The sequence below is a fragment of the Lagenorhynchus albirostris genome, chromosome 19 (genome assembly GCF_949774975.1).
Source record: "Lagenorhynchus albirostris chromosome 19, mLagAlb1.1, whole genome shotgun sequence".
In the NCBI taxonomy this organism is placed as follows: domain Eukaryota; kingdom Metazoa; phylum Chordata; class Mammalia; order Artiodactyla; family Delphinidae; genus Lagenorhynchus; species Lagenorhynchus albirostris.
The window spans coordinates 14,726,714-14,741,709 of NC_083113.1; the positions used below are offsets into that span (position 1 = coordinate 14,726,714).

The 14,996-nt window shown below is 53.3% G+C and overlaps 1 protein-coding gene across 3 annotated transcripts in view; it reads right to left on the reverse strand.

Annotated features, from left to right (window-relative positions):
* RYR1 (ryanodine receptor 1) overlaps positions 1 to 14,996 on the reverse strand; it is a 118,063-nt gene that overhangs the window by 82,722 nt on the left and 20,345 nt on the right. For all 3 annotated transcript variants that reach the window (XM_060131765.1, XM_060131764.1, XM_060131763.1), the window contains 13 exons: positions 14,611 to 14,803; positions 13,428 to 13,644; positions 11,514 to 11,618; positions 11,185 to 11,288; positions 10,368 to 10,451; positions 9,250 to 9,557; positions 8,247 to 8,449; positions 6,808 to 6,982; positions 6,425 to 6,633; positions 3,140 to 3,534; positions 2,052 to 2,184; positions 1,077 to 1,237; positions 250 to 415 (listed from right to left, as the gene is read on the reverse strand). In XM_060131765.1, the coding sequence (XP_059987748.1) occupies positions 250 to 415; positions 1,077 to 1,237; positions 2,052 to 2,184; positions 3,140 to 3,534; positions 6,425 to 6,633; positions 6,808 to 6,982; positions 8,247 to 8,449; positions 9,250 to 9,557; positions 10,368 to 10,451; positions 11,185 to 11,288; positions 11,514 to 11,618; positions 13,428 to 13,644; positions 14,611 to 14,803 (2,453 nt within the window). The remainder of the gene's footprint in view (positions 1 to 249; positions 416 to 1,076; positions 1,238 to 2,051; positions 2,185 to 3,139; positions 3,535 to 6,424; positions 6,634 to 6,807; positions 6,983 to 8,246; positions 8,450 to 9,249; positions 9,558 to 10,367; positions 10,452 to 11,184; positions 11,289 to 11,513; positions 11,619 to 13,427; positions 13,645 to 14,610; positions 14,804 to 14,996) is intronic.

Consider the following 14,996-nt stretch of genomic DNA (forward strand, 5'->3'; position numbering starts at 1 on the left):
CCAGCCCAAGAGGGATATGGACCTCTCTCCAAGGTCAAGGCTCTGCTCTGTCTCCCCCTTTCTGGATGTCAGTTCGAGGAATGGTTCACCTAGGTGGTCTCCCAGGAACCTCCCAGCTCTGGCCTGTCCTGAGGCTGTTTTATCCTGTCTCTCTGGGGTCTGCCCTCAGAGGGTGTCTGGGAGGGATGTCCCGGGATGCTGAGACACGAGGATGCTATTGCTAAGTTGCTGAATGAGGGCTGGGCTTACCTGGAAAAAGGTGTTGCTCTCTTTGCCGTTGGCAGTAAAGGTCATCAGGCCAGTGGCCAAGTCCACCAGGCAGCCAATGACAAGGTCCGTGTGGCTGATCCGGCCCTGCTGCCCGGGGCTCACGAAGTCTCCACCCCACACCATGTAGCAGTTGCTGCACTTGAGGCTAGAGGACACAGGAGTGATCAGTGCCCCGATCGCCAGCCGAGGCGCTCTGGACCCTGGACGCCCCCTTCCCTGAGCTCCCGGAATACCATGACTCAGAGCCCCACCCCCAAACGCCCGCCACCTGCAGACCTGAGTGCTGAAACCCCTCACCCCAGACCCTGAGCCCCTCGGAGCTAGAATTCTTAGAAGCTGGTGGGGGGAAGGGGTGGTTCCAGAACGAGGAGAAGGAGAAGGGGAGCAGGACGAGAGGATAGAAAAAGGAGGTAAACTAGAAAGAGGACGGCAAGATGGAAGAGGAGGAGAAAATGGAAAAGAAATGGACGAAGAAGAGGAGGGAAAACACAGAGCAGGAGCCATGGGAGGAAGACAAGCAGGAAGAGAGGAGGGGCTTCCCTGGTGGCGCAGTGGCTGAGAGTCCGCCTGCAGGTGCAGGGGACGCGGGTTCGTGCCCCGGTCCGGGAAGATCCCACATGCCGCGGAGCGGCTGGGCCCGTGAGCCATGGCCGCTGAGCCTGCGCGTCCGGAGCCTGTGCTCCGCAACGGGAGAGGCCACAACAGTGAGAGGCCCGCGTACCGCAAAAAAAAAAAAAAGGAGGAAAGGAGGAGGAGGTGCCCGGCGCTGACCTCCGGTCTCCCACGGCCCCCGCCCCTGCCCGCACCTGCTGTGGATGTTGCCTTGCTCATCCCCCATGGTCACCGTCACCACCCGGACCTTGCTGAGGTCGAAGTTCATGTCGTGCTGATGGTAGTCCGGGGTGACCCAGCCCACCCACACGCAGCTGGGCTCCTGGCCGGCGAAGACCCTCACGGAGTAATAGTACTGCAGAGGCAAAGGGGGGACCGGTGGTCAGTGGGCTTCCCTGAGACTCTGAATTGACTTCTCTGGATTCTCAGTGTCCTCTGGGAGTTTAACAAGAAGTTGCTGGATTTGAGACCCCCCGGGTCTGTGTCCCTCTGTCTCTGTATTTACTGATGTATTCCTAGATTCGGGAATCCTTTGGGACTGTTTCGTGATACACCCAAATTTGGGTCCCTCCCCAGGTTATACAGCAAAGTTATAAATAAATAATAGCTCACAAATGAACTCACTTCAATCCTTACACCAAGCGGATACACTTTTTATCTCCATTTTACTGATGGGGAAACCATAGCGCTTCCACAGCAGAGAAGACATAGAGCCGTGAAGTGACACCCAGGTAGCCCGTGATCCTAACCACTAGGCTGCTTGTCTCAGAAAATATTCCAGATTTGGTGAATCCCCAAACTGTATTGGAATACTTGTGAATTTTGGTTCCCAGGAATATGCTAGAATAGCTACTAAGTTTGGGGTGTTGAGTTTATATGGGTGAACCCAAATATTGGGGTGCCGAGTCTATGTTGGTTTATCCCTGGGATTTGGGGGGCCCTGGGAGTTCTATCAGTGTGCCCCATGGCTTCATTGTGTTCCCTGCAATTTTTAGGCCCCTTAGCTATATGGATTTAGGGGTTCAAAGGGTTAAATTGATGTGTGCTGTATTTTGTGGTCTCCTGTATATATTGCGGTGTCCCCAGATAAGGGCAATTACTGGGGATTACAGCATGAAATTTGGAAATCTGGAGGGGGGGGCCTGAAGTTGAGGGTCCCCGGTTCCCACCGTGGTGGTATTGAGGATGATCTCAGGGTCATCACGGTCGTCAGCAGGCATCACCTCGCGAGGGAGTCGGGGCAGAGTGGGGGTGGCTGGTGGCTGGGTCATCATGGCGGCCTTCTTGGCCTTGAACAAGAACCTGGTGGTGGAGAGGAGAGGCTGTCACGAGACTCACTCTCAAGCCCAGCTCCCCAGCCCTCTCCATCGCAACGTTCGTGCCTCCACATCCATCCTAAATAAGCCTCGTTTCTAATACCCAAGGCCTCGCCTCTAGAGGGATGAAATTCCCAACTGCACCAGCATAGTCCACCGTGGAGGAGCTCTGTGCTTTCGGATTCCGGGTTATCCAGATTTAAAGGTGCCTCTGGGAACATGGAGGTTCCCTTGGGGAGCACACAATGGTCCCCTAAGTCACCATGTCTCATATGGGTGCTAAAGGCATTTGGGAAAGGACAATTCTTCATTGGGCACTGCCTTGTGCACTGAAGACATGTAGAATCCCTGGGGCCCCCAGCCAGCAGTACCTCCCCCCAAAACTGTGATAACTAAAAACCTCCCATCATTTCCAAACATCCCCTCAAGAGACACAGAACTAAATCCCACTGAAAACTACTGCCACAGCAGGGGAAAAGCAGATTTCGTTTCATTTCAAATTGAATGCCCTTTGAGGGTCTCCCTTGAAGTTAGTTTTTGGGGGGGTACATTTGAGACACAGGAGTGACCCCAATTTAGAAGACCAATGATATTCACTGGGTACCTTGGGGTACACTCAACTTTCCCAAGATTCTGAGGTCCCCTTTAGTGCTCACAGATAATGAAGTCCATTGGATGAAAAGCTTTGGTACCCCAGGGACCGTGGAGTTCTCCATAGATATAGTGGGGCATCCCGATTTCACATTCTCAGGGAAATTAGAGCATCCCAGGGAAATAATAACGTTCACTCGAGACATAACAGGATCCCTCAGTAATCTGACCCCACTTAGCATATATGGGCCCACTTTGGGGTACAGGGGGTTTCTCAAGTTACTGAGGTTGCCTAATTGGGGGTCCCAGGACAGACCCCCAAACCCCACCCTGCCCCACCCTCGACTCACCCTCTCTTCTTGTTCTTCTCCGTGGTAGCATCCTTCTCATTCTCTGCCCTGGGAGGCTGGGCCTCTACCCCAGCCTGGGCGGTGCCCCCGGGTGACCCTTCCTTGGCAGTTCCTTCTTTGCCCCCCTCAGCCTCGCCCCAGTGCCCAGCTGAGCGGCGCAGGTTCTCATAGTCGGGATCAGGCTCCGCTGCCCGGGCCTCATCCTCAGCAGGAGGCTGCAGGCCGGGGGGTGCCAGAGGGGTGGTCCCTGCGGTGCAGCGGAAGTGCTGGTGGAACTGGACGGGAAGGCTCAGCCGGAGAAAGAGCATCTCCACCAGACTGTTCTGGGAGCCCCACGTGCGGTGGGTCAGGCGCAGGCAGGGGGGTGTGTCCACGGTGCCGTCCACACGAGTCACCTGTGGGGGTGAGGCAGGAAGCACTGAGCCAGGAGGGTGAGCTAGGCCGTTGGCCCTAAACCTTATTACACACAGAGTCACCACTAGGCCTTAGAGCACCGTGTGAGAATTAGCCAAAGACTCACTCCTCCGAGCGTACGAACGCCCACGGGACACACAGCTTGGCCGTGGGGTGCATTCAGCCTTCTGTCTACCTTTGTCTGGACACCTTTGTACAGTGGGCAGCCCTGGTCAGACACTGGAATCACCTGGGGAGCTTTCAAAACCTTCCTGCGCACAGGGCTCACTCCAGACCCGGTCATCCACCCATCCACCCATTCATTCTTCCATCCTTCCACCCACCAATCCATCCATCCATCCATTCACCCATCCCTCCATCTAACACTACACAAATATTTACTGAGCACCTACTGTGTGCCAGGCACTGTTCCAAGTGCTGGGAACACATCAGTGAACAGAACAAGGGCTCTGCCCTCCTGCTCTCTTGGGGAGAGCAGCCCAGAAGGGTCAGAATTTTTTAAAGGCTCCCCAGAGGAATTTCTGTTAGACTTGTTGGTTGTGGGAATATAACACTCAGAAGAACGCACACGTCGTAAGTGCACAGCACAATGAGGTTTTGGAGGGACCACGCCTATGTACCCAGCACTCAGATGGAGAAATGGAACACCACCAGTCCCCCTGGGAGTCCCCTCAGTGCCCATTTAGTCACTACACTCTCAAAGATAGCGAGGGATTCTGATGAGGGAAATGCACCGACCTGGCCTAAATAAAGGGCAGGAGCTGAGAGAGGGACAGGTGCCCGGCCTGTGCGCTCCAAAGGCAGACTCTCAAGTTTTCTGGAGACTCCATTAACAACTGGAGCAGTTCCCTTTCTTTGATGCCCCACCTCAAGTTGACCTCCTCAAGGACCAATTGCCAAGAGAGACCTCTGTGCTCCTCACCAGCCAGTGAATTCAGCCCAAAACTGTGCAACCAAGACTGTCTGCAGGGTCTCTTTCTCCCCTCTCTCCCGTCTCTCTTCTAAATCCTGTTCTGCCTCTGCTCCTTGGCAAGCCTTGACCATCTCCTTCCTGTGATAAGTATGCAAAGTAACTGAATGTCTGATTATTCGTTCACAGTTAACGCCCTTCTGACTTAGCACATCACAGGTTAGCTTTGCCCACCCTTGAACTTTCTGTGAATGGGATCCCACAGTATGTGCTCTTTTGCGTCCGGCTTCTTTCATCCAACATCACGCCTGAGAGACTCGTCCATGTGGTTGTGGGTAGGTTAGTTTATTCATTCTCACTGCTGTCTAGCACGCTGTTCTTTGGGTTGAGAACACCATCTGGCAGTAGCAGGGATTGGGAGGTTCACGTCTTCCCCACCATCCTCTCCCACCCCAGGCACCTCTCTGGTCTTAGTGCTCCCACTCTCGCCTCCTCCAATCCACTGTCAATAGAGACCTTTCCAAAACTCAGATCTAGACTGGACATTCCCCTGTTTAAAACCCTTCCATTTTTACCTAGCCTTAAAATGCCTTCCCACAAATTATTTATTAATTATAAAGAGAAAAATAGTAACTTGATGGTGGAGAAACTTGGCGGACTCCACCATAACCAAACAGTCAAAGTTAATGTAATCAGTAATAAGACATAATGACATGATGTGCTGCCCTGATATTCTGCATCAAGAAGAACACAACCTCTTTGCTATGGTATTCGTGCCAAATACATGAGGAATATTCTGCAAAATAACTGGTCTGTACTCTTCAAAAATGTCAGCATCATGACAGACAAACACTCAGAAATATTCTACATTGAAGACTAAAGAGACATAACAACTAACTGCAACGTGTAACTGCGGATTGGATTTTGGACCAGAAAAATAAAAAGAGACATCATTGCCACGATTAACAAAATTTGAATATGGGTTATAAATTAGGTAACAGTACGTATCAATGTAAAATTCCCTGATTTTCATAACTGCAGCTCTGTAAGAGCACAGCCTGTTCTGAAGAAATGCACATTGAAATATTTAGGGATAAAGAGGCATGATGTCTCCAACTTCCCTAAATAATTCAGAAAAGAGAAAGAGAAAGAGAATGTGCGAAAGAGGGAGATCTGAACGATGCCTAGGATGGGAAAACTGAGGCTCAGGAGGAGACAGTCACAGGCCCAGGTCATACAGCAGGTAAAAGGCCAACTCCAGGTCTGATTCTAAAGTACCAGCTGAAGCTTAGCCACGTGGAATTCAAGTTCTTCCCAGGTTGAGAAAAAGACTATATCACTTTATTGTCACAATCTGACCCTGAGTTTAACCTTGGGAAAGAAAGGCACTAGGGTCTAAAAATTAGGATACCAGATTAATGAAGAGTTACTAAAAATAAATAAACCCATGGGAATTCCCTGGCAGTCCAGTGGTTAGCACTCCTTGCTCTCACTGCCAAGGACCCGGGTTCAATGCCTGGTTGGGGAACTAAGATCCCACAAGCTTACTGCCGTGCTTTGTGTGCGGCAATAAATAGATAAACAAACAAACCCCCAATATACCACCACAGATAACAGTTAGTAAGGAAGGTGCCGAAATGTACCCAGTGATTTATATTTTTTTAAACCTTGTTGTAGGATTAGATAGTTATAAGGGCTGGAAATGTCCACTGGGGTCACTTAATCCAGCTTCTCTTTTCTCCCTTCCCCCATTTTGTAGGCACGGTACCTGGAGCCCAGAAAGGTGTAGTTTGCCAAGGTTACACCCTACAAGGCAGCCCTGGGAGCCCATGATCCTGACACCCACTTCTACACGGTTTGTGGGCAAACAAAGAAGCCAAAGAGAAGCTTGGGGAAGAGAACTGTGGGGAGAGTGAGGTTTGGAAGCAGATCAGAGCGTGCTGAGTGGGGTCGGTCCTCACCTCATAGTGGGGATGCTCAGGGGGCGTGGCCTGAAACTGGGGAAGGCTTTTGCTGAACCAGGTAGTGACCGGGCGCTGCATGTTGATGGCAAATGGCTCAAAACCTTCCTGGAGGCCACAGATGGTAAAGAACCGCAGGGAGCTCACATCCTGGCCCAGGTTCAGGTGACCCACCTGGCCAGGTCCCAAGCTGCAGACGGGCAGGAAGCCTAGTGGGAGGGGATAGATGGGCAGGGGTGAGGATAGATGGGCAGGGCAGGGGCAGCCATGGGGAAGGAGGTACTGTGGAAAGAAGGGATGGAAGAGCGGGGGGCTGGAGGGGACAGCGTAGGGTCAGGTGAGATGGAAGAAAACCAGAAAGGGGCCACAAGGCCAGCCCTCACCATCCCCAATCTCAATATCCCGGAAGGCTGTTTCAGAGCCTGAATCGGACATGAGGACCTCGCCGTTGAGGGTGAAGATAATGGTGTTCTCTGTGAGGTCGATCATGCAGCCCACGACATCACCTGACTGCCAGGGACGCCCAAACGGTTCACTGCCCAAGTGCCAGCGCTGACCCTGTGAGGGGGCAACGGGAGACGTGGTGCAGGAGAGACATACAGAGGGACGGAGAGATACAGAAGCAATGGGAGACGTGGTGAAGGAGAGACACACAGAGGGACGGAGAGATACAGAAGCAATGGGAGACGTGGTGAAGGAGAGACACACAGAGGGACGGGGAGATACAGAAGCAATGGGAGACGTGGTGCAGGAGAGACACACAGAGGGACGGAGAGATACAGAAGCAATGGGAGACGTGGTGCAGGAGAGACACACAGAGGGACGGGGAGATACAGAAGCAATGGGAGACGTGGTGCAGGAGAGACACACAGAGGGACGGGGAGATACAGAAGCAACGGGAGACGTGGTGCAGGAGAGACACACAGAGGGACAGGGAGATACAGAAGCAAGGGGAGACGCAAAGATACAAGTGTCAGGTCCAGGGCATGTGGGACAGAAGAGGGCTCACCCCCACGGTGGCCCCCATCTTACCCCACGTTTGCATCCATGATCCTCAAAGGATAAGCTTTCATGCTTTCCCCTCCCACTAATCTCTGTATCTCATCCCTTCTGCCTGGGTTCTCTATTGTTTCCATGACTGGGGCTGGGGTTATACAGACCACCAAAGGGCTAGTGGAGGGTTGGGGACAGCAGCAAGTAGAGGGCTGGAAAGGAAAAACTAACCTGTCAATGTCCCCCATACGGACCCAAATATACACATATGCCCCCAGAATAGATAAATGGATAATGAGATGGATGGATAGGAAGCAGGGTATATGGCTGGATGGAAGAACGAAAGGAAAGCTGAGAGTCTACCTGGGTTGATGCAGGGAGGGAAGAAAGTGTAGACAGACACATAGGTAGATGGATGGGTGGATGGATAAATAGATGATGTACTTATGCATTAAATTATTGGATAGATGAATGGATAAATGAAATCACAAATTGACTAAACAGGTGAATTGCGGAACTAACAACTACATGAATCGATGGCAACGTGGATGACTAAATGATTCTTTGGACAGATGAGAAGGATGGATGAATGGACAGACAGACGGTTGGATAGAGAGATGGATGATGGATGGACATATGCGTGGGCAGAGAGAGGGAAGGATACATGGAAGAATGGGTAGATGAGTGGGAAGGTAGAGTCAGAGATGGGCGGACAGAGTGAGGCACAGGTGTATGGGCTGGAGTGTATGAGCTGTGGGAAGGGCTGGAGTGTGTGAGCTGTGGGAAGGACCACAGAGTCTGGCAGAGTGGAGCCCAGGGAGCTACCCACGCGGTGCCCATTGAAGACATAGGCCAGCTCATCAGCTCCCAGCTCCACGTCAGGCCGCAGCTCAGGCCTCGCCCAGCCCACTCGCATCTCGCCGGTGGTGACTGCCTCAAACTCGAAGTACCAGCGGCCGCTCTGCACCACATAGGATTTCTCTGCCCTGAAGATGCGCACCCGGTCCCAGCGAGACTGGCTCTCCACCAGACCTACAAATGGGGCCAGGCAGAGTCAGAGAGGCTGGGTTGGTGGCAGAGACCAGGAAAGGTAAGCGCCTTTGGGGGGCTGGGAGGAAAGGGACAATTCTTGGTGTTAGGGAAGAACTGGGGAATCTCAGAGCAGTCACAGAGAGGCAGGAGGGACCTACTGAGACTTCTCCTCCATCCCTTTGCAGTCAGAGCTTCACAGAGGAACTAGTGACAGAGGCATGGAGGAAGAAAGTCGGGTCAGTCACGGTCATGGTCTGGGGTGAAGGGTCAAAATTAAGGTCAATGGTAAGAATCAAGGGTTGAGAGTAAGATCAGGAAGAGAGAGTCAGGGTCAGAGAGAGGATAGAAATTGCGGCTGGGGTCAGGGGTTAAGAAATTGAAAGTTGAGGACCACAGTCAGGGTTGGGGGTTGAGGCTGGGATTGGGGGCTCAGCGATAGGTCAGGAGTCAAGTCAGGAGTAGGGATGAGAGGCTCCATGTTATAGCTATAGTCCAGAGGTTAGGAGTTAGGGGTCGTAGCTGGGGGTCAGGAATTGGAGTCAGGGTCAGGGTTAGCGCTCACTGGTTCCTGGTCTGGCTGTTCAGTGTTGTAGCCGTAGCCCAGGCAGGGCTTGAGTCAGGTCAAGGTCAGTGGTCAAGATCAGGTTCAGGGTCAGGGACAGAGTGTCAGGGCTGGGGGGAGAGGGTCAGTGCTGTAGATGTAGCCCATTGAGAGGCAAGTTGGGTCAGAGATCAGGAGTCAAGGGCCGGGGTTAGGGTCAGGGTAGGAGTCAGGGTCAGGGGCTGTGGTCAGCACTCACTGGGCTCCTGGTCGGGCGGCTCAATGTTGTAGCCGTAGCCCAGCAGGGTGCGCACGGCCTGGCAGAGGCTGTCCCGGTTGCTGCGCTTGGTGGCCTCGTCCAGCAGGCGGTAGGGCACAAGGCGAGGGTTCCGGCGTGCAGGGATGTCCTGCACAGAGCTGTAGGTCCAGCCCTGGGCCACTCGGTCTCGTGCCCACACATTGTGTCCATTCTCCGCCAGCCTGTCCACCAGCATCGTCTGTGCGGGCGTCAGTCTCACGTGGCTCAGGTCCAGAGGCGCCGGCTTGTACCCATTGCTCATCATGTACCTGCGGGTGTGGCGGGGTTCGGTGGGACAAGACCCTCACCTCCACTTCTAGGCTCTGTGCTATGGGCTCCCTGACTTCTGACCCTTGTCCTTCGGATTCCATGATCTTTAGCCTTGAGCTTTGAAATTTCTGACCTTTGGTCTCTGACATCAGGGTTCTATGACTCCCTTAAATAAGCTTTGATATACTTGACTTCTGACCCCAGGATCCTGTGACCGTAGCAAGGGCTTTGACTTCACTGACCTCTGGCCTCTGTGACCCCTTCATCTTGATTTTGGGAGCCTCATTTCTCACGCTGGAACTCTCTGACCCCTCACTTCTAACTTTGAGCCTTCTTACCTCTGATCCCAGGACCCTATCATTCCAAAATCCTGGCTTTGGAGTCCTTGACCTTTGAACCTTGGCATCTATCCCCAGGACCTCTGATCTCTCATCTATAATTTTAAGATCCCTTACTTACAACTCTAACAATTTCTCACCTCTTTCCATTGACCCCTGACCTCTAACTCAGAGATATTACCTCTGTTCTCTCATTTTCCCGGACTCCACGGCAGACCCTGACCCTGGGTCCGACTCACTCCCACTCTCACTCTGGAATGCCTAACTCTGCATTCCTGACACCTCCCCAGGGCACTCACCACTGACTCCAGAGCCCCGACCCCTGGTCCTATGACCTCCACCCTAACCCACAGCCCCTTGGTTTCTGACCTCAGCCTCCTCTCACCGGCCCTCAATTGCTCCAGCCCTCACCACGGCATCCTTGGCCCCATACTCTCTTCCCCAGGTAGGGCCCGGGCCGCCCACACTCACGTCTTGGGGAGTTTTGTCTTCTTCAGGTTGTCTTCCGCCTTCTCGTCCGCCATGCCCACGTGGCAGCCCAGCGCCAGCAGGGTCCTGGGGCGGGGGGTGGGGGCAGGGGGACAGGGTCACCCCACGTGGCTCCCCTGCCGCTGGTGTCCTCTCCCCCCAGCCCAGCTCCCCTCATCCCCCAGCCCCTGTCAGCTCTGTCTCTGGGTCACTAGCTCTCTCCACCTCTCTTGTTCTGGTTTTCTGGGCATCTGTCCCGTCTCTCTTGGTCTTGGTGTCTGTGTCTCTCTGGCTCCTGACTCTCCCTGTTTCTCTGTCGCTGTATCTCTTTGACTGTGCTTGTCTTTTCCTGTCTGCTTCTTTCCTTGTCTCTTTCTCTTTCACTTGCTGAACATCTCTCTTTTTTTTTTTTTTTTTTTTTTTTTTTGCGGTACACGGGCCTCTCACTGCTGTGGCCTCTCCCGTTGTGGAGCACAGGCTCCGGACGCGCAGGCTCAGCGGCTATGGCTCACGGGCCCAGCTGCCCCGCGGCATGTGGGATCCTCCCGGACCGGGGCACGAACCCGCGTCCCCTGCATCGGCAGGCAGACTCCCAACCACTGCGCCACCAGGAAAGCCCTGAGCATCTCTCTTTATGCCTCTGTCTCTTACTTGCCCCCTGTCAGTTTCAGCCTCACAATCCCAGTCTCCCTCTCTCTCTCTGCCTCCCTTTTGTCTCTCTCTCTCTGTCTCTCTCAGTCTCGGTCTCGCTCCCCCTGTCTCTCCTTGCCCCCCGCCCAGCGGTCAGGCCCGGGCCCCTACTCCCTGGTCCGCCCCTCACTTGAGCGTCTCCCCCGACATCTGCAGGTTGTAATTCCTCTCGGGCTCCGGCAGGCTGTGGAAGTCCACGAGACACGGGTGCAGCCTCTTATTGTCATCCCGAACCTGGAGAAACTCCAGAGTCAACTCCTCGGTTCCCCTTCCCTCCCCAGGACTCCCAGACTGTGACCCCTGGCCTCCCTGACCCGTTCTGCCACCCAAGGAGCCCCTGGTGTCCCAAAGTCGCTTCCCCCAGCCCCCAGCCCCTCCCAGTTAGTGAGCAGTTGTCACTCCACCACAACCAGCCTAGCCTCTCCCCACCCCCCGCCGCGCTGCAGGCAGCCCCCTCACCGGGCCGTAGGTCCAGCCCTGCTCAATGCGAGTCAGCGCCCAGAGTTCATGGATGTTCTCCGCCAGTTTCTCCCGAATACCCTCCAGATGGGGAGGCAGGACAATCTGGGGGCAGGTGACATTTGTGAGGTCCCTGCATCCCCTCCAGTCTGCGTCGTGACCCCTCTTCCCGAGAACACGTGCGAGCCCTGAGCAGTTCCCCAAAGAGCTTTGACCTTTCCTACTGCCGAGCCTTGCTCCCCATCACCTCACCCTGCCTCCAGGGTTGACGTCCAGCTGCGTAAGGACTTAGCATCCTCAGAATTAAGGAACTATCTGGGAATGGGTCTGTCTCCCCCTGTGGACTGGGAGCTCCGTGAAGGCAGGGCTGGGGCTGTCTCTATCTCCAGCATTTTCCCAGCCCTGTCCAGCCCAGAAGGGGATGCTCGTGAAATGTTTGCTGAATGAATGGATGAGTCTCTTTCCTTCTCTGTACGATGAGAATCAGAACAATATTAACTCATGACACTTACTTTATAAGGGTTCAGTGAAATCATTTACATAAACTACTAAATGCTATATACAGTGGACCCTCAAACAATGCGAGCTTGAACTGCGCGGATTTTTTTCCAGTAAACATAAATAGTACCTGTATTTTCATTTTACAGATCTTTCAATTAACTAAGTGTGGGGAAAAGCTTGTGTTTGATTAGAGATCACAAGATGCGGAATCAGAAGAACTAGGGCTTGAGTCCTGATTCTATCCAAACTATTTTAGCTTCCTGCCCTAGGGTGTGTCATTTACCAATTCCTTTGTTTTTAAGACAGAGAGAGCAGTGCTGGGACTTGCGACTGTGCCCCTAACCCTCCCACATAGTTTCTATAAATGCGTGGCACATGGTAGGTGCCTAGTCATATTTAGATTGTTGGTGTTCTGCAGGCAGAGATAATGATGGTTGGACCAGGGTGGGATGTGGGGGGAGAAGGGATTGGGAGAGGTGGAGTGGACAACCCCTGAGGCTGCCGGGTGGGTGGGGGAGGGGAAGGGAGCCATCTAGGAGGAGGCCCAGGGCTCTGGCCTGGCTACAGGGGGATGGCAAGTTCACCCCTGCAATAACATTACTACTACCAATAATGACAGTAACTCTACTGAGTACTTACTATTTCCTCAGGACCATGCTAAGCACTTCACATATATTAATTCATCTAACCTTCACAGCAATGCTAGAGGGAGGTTCTCTCGTTCCCCTGTTTTCCTCACAGGTGAGGGAACTGAGGCACAGAGAAGTGAAGCCGCATGCCCACGGTGACATGCTGAAAGTCAAACCCTTGTGATCAGCCTCTGAAACAGGACTTATATTCCCTCCTATAGGGACATGCCTGGAGGAAAGGTGGGGAGCTCAGATTGGGATAGGCGGAGTGAGAGAGGTGTGGAATAGAAAAGATGCCCAACAAATTCTGGTGGATAAGATCACAGGCTTTGGGATCAGACTTCCTGGGCTCAAATGCTGTGTGACGTGCACAGGCTGCTTAACCTCTCTGGGCCTCACTTTCCTCAGCTGTATATTGGGGGCAATAATAGTCCTTTTTAGGGAATTCCCTGGCGGTCCAGTGACTAGGACTCCGTGCTTTCACTGCTGAGGGCCCAGGTTCAATCCCTGGTTGGGGAGCTAAGATCCCACAAGCCACTTGGAGCAGCAAATAAATAAATACTTTTTAAAAATTAAATAAATAAATAATAGTCTTTTTTTAGGGGACTATACTGAGGACTCTCTGAAACCGAGATTCTGCCTTGAGAGAATCCTTTGCCTCCTCTCTGCCTCAGCTTCCCCACCTGTTAAACAACAGGGTCCCCAGCTTCCAGCTCAGCTCCCCATCTCTCTGGCTCCTAAGGGAGTCTGTCTCTCCAGGAAACCCTTGCAGAGCAGGCAGTACCTGGACAGTGTCCACAGGGCAGGGCACAAAGTCGGTGTGTGAGAGGCAGCGGCTGGGGCCCACCAGGTGGGGCCCCCGGGGCCCTTCCCGCCGATACTCCTTGATGGGCTCCAGATGGAGTCGCTCTCGCGGGAGCACAGCCTCATGACAAGGGGCATAGCCAGGCGGAGGGAGGAACTTGAATTCGCCATGGCGGCCACCAAGGAGGAACCGCACCCTAGGTGGGAGAGTGGGGGTCACTAGTGAGGGCAGTGTACAGAGGAGAGTCTGTACTCAGTGGGGGGAAGGGAGCAATCTTGGGATCAGTGGACGGTTCTGGGGAGACCTGAGGTCACTGGACAGTCATAGCATCATGGAGGTCATTTAGGAGTCAGGAAACTCTAAGGTCAAAGAAAATGCTGGAGGTCAATAGGAATCTTTGGAAAACCAAAAAAGGAAAGTGGGGGTCAGGTCACTGGGGAGTTAATCCAAGGTCATGGGGAAGTCCTCTGGAGGAGGTCCTGGATCAACAGAACATCTAGAGATACCAGAAGGTTTGGGGGAGACCAAGAAGAAGGTCACTTGGAAGTCACTGAGAGTCCGGTGTAACCTTGAGAAAATCATAATCGCCACTGAAATGGTGAGTAAGTCATTCACATAGAGATTGGGGTCACTGGGAAAAGACTGGGCTACTGAGAGGTCTTTGAAATAACTGTGGTCGTTGAGAGGTCACTGGGAAATTATAGAGCTATTAGAATATCGTTGGGAGATGCTGGGGTCATTGGGAAGTTAAGAGCATGGAGTCATTGGGAGGCTTTGTGGTCATTGGAAGATCACTGTCAGATTCTGGAATCATCTAGAGGTCACTGGAATGGCACAGAATCATTGGGAGAGTCAGAGGTCATCTGGGAGGTCACTGGAAGAAACTTATTAATCATTAGAAGGTCATTGTGAAATTTGGGGGACACTTGGAGATTGGGGTGAAGCTGACGTCATTGGGAGGGTCTGGGTCATTGGGAGGACACTGAGAATGTCTGGGATCATGTAGAGGTCACCGGGACCTTTGTGTAGGGGTCTGGCCCGTCAGTCCTGAGAGAAGGCTGCTGGGTCCTGGCCCCATAGAAGGCCATGGCGTGCTTGCAGAAGCTGTCTCAGGACAGTCCCAGGTCTGGGGACTGGCCAGGGGGCTGGGGCAAGTCCTTACTTGACACCAGCTGAGAAGCTGACAACGGGGAAGAAGAGCCCATCAAGGTTGAAGGCCTCGAAGACACCCTGCACAGGACAGCCATTGATACGGAAGGAGATGGACGGCACGCTGAGGTCCAGGCAGCAGCTGACCACGTCCTCGGGGGCCAGGAGGTGCTGCCCTGGGGAAGTCACCAGGCGTGGCACGTGTCCTGCACCAGGATCACCAGGGAGAAGTCAGAGGTCCAATGGAACCAATGGTCTCAAGAGACAAGGGCAGGTATTAGAGGATCCTATAGGGTCTGGACCCTAGCAACTCTAAGGTCAAGTGTTCCTGAGAGATTAGAGGCAGAAGTCAAGTTTCCCCTGAGGTTAGGTTCCTGAGAGTGTGGGGGTCAAAGATTA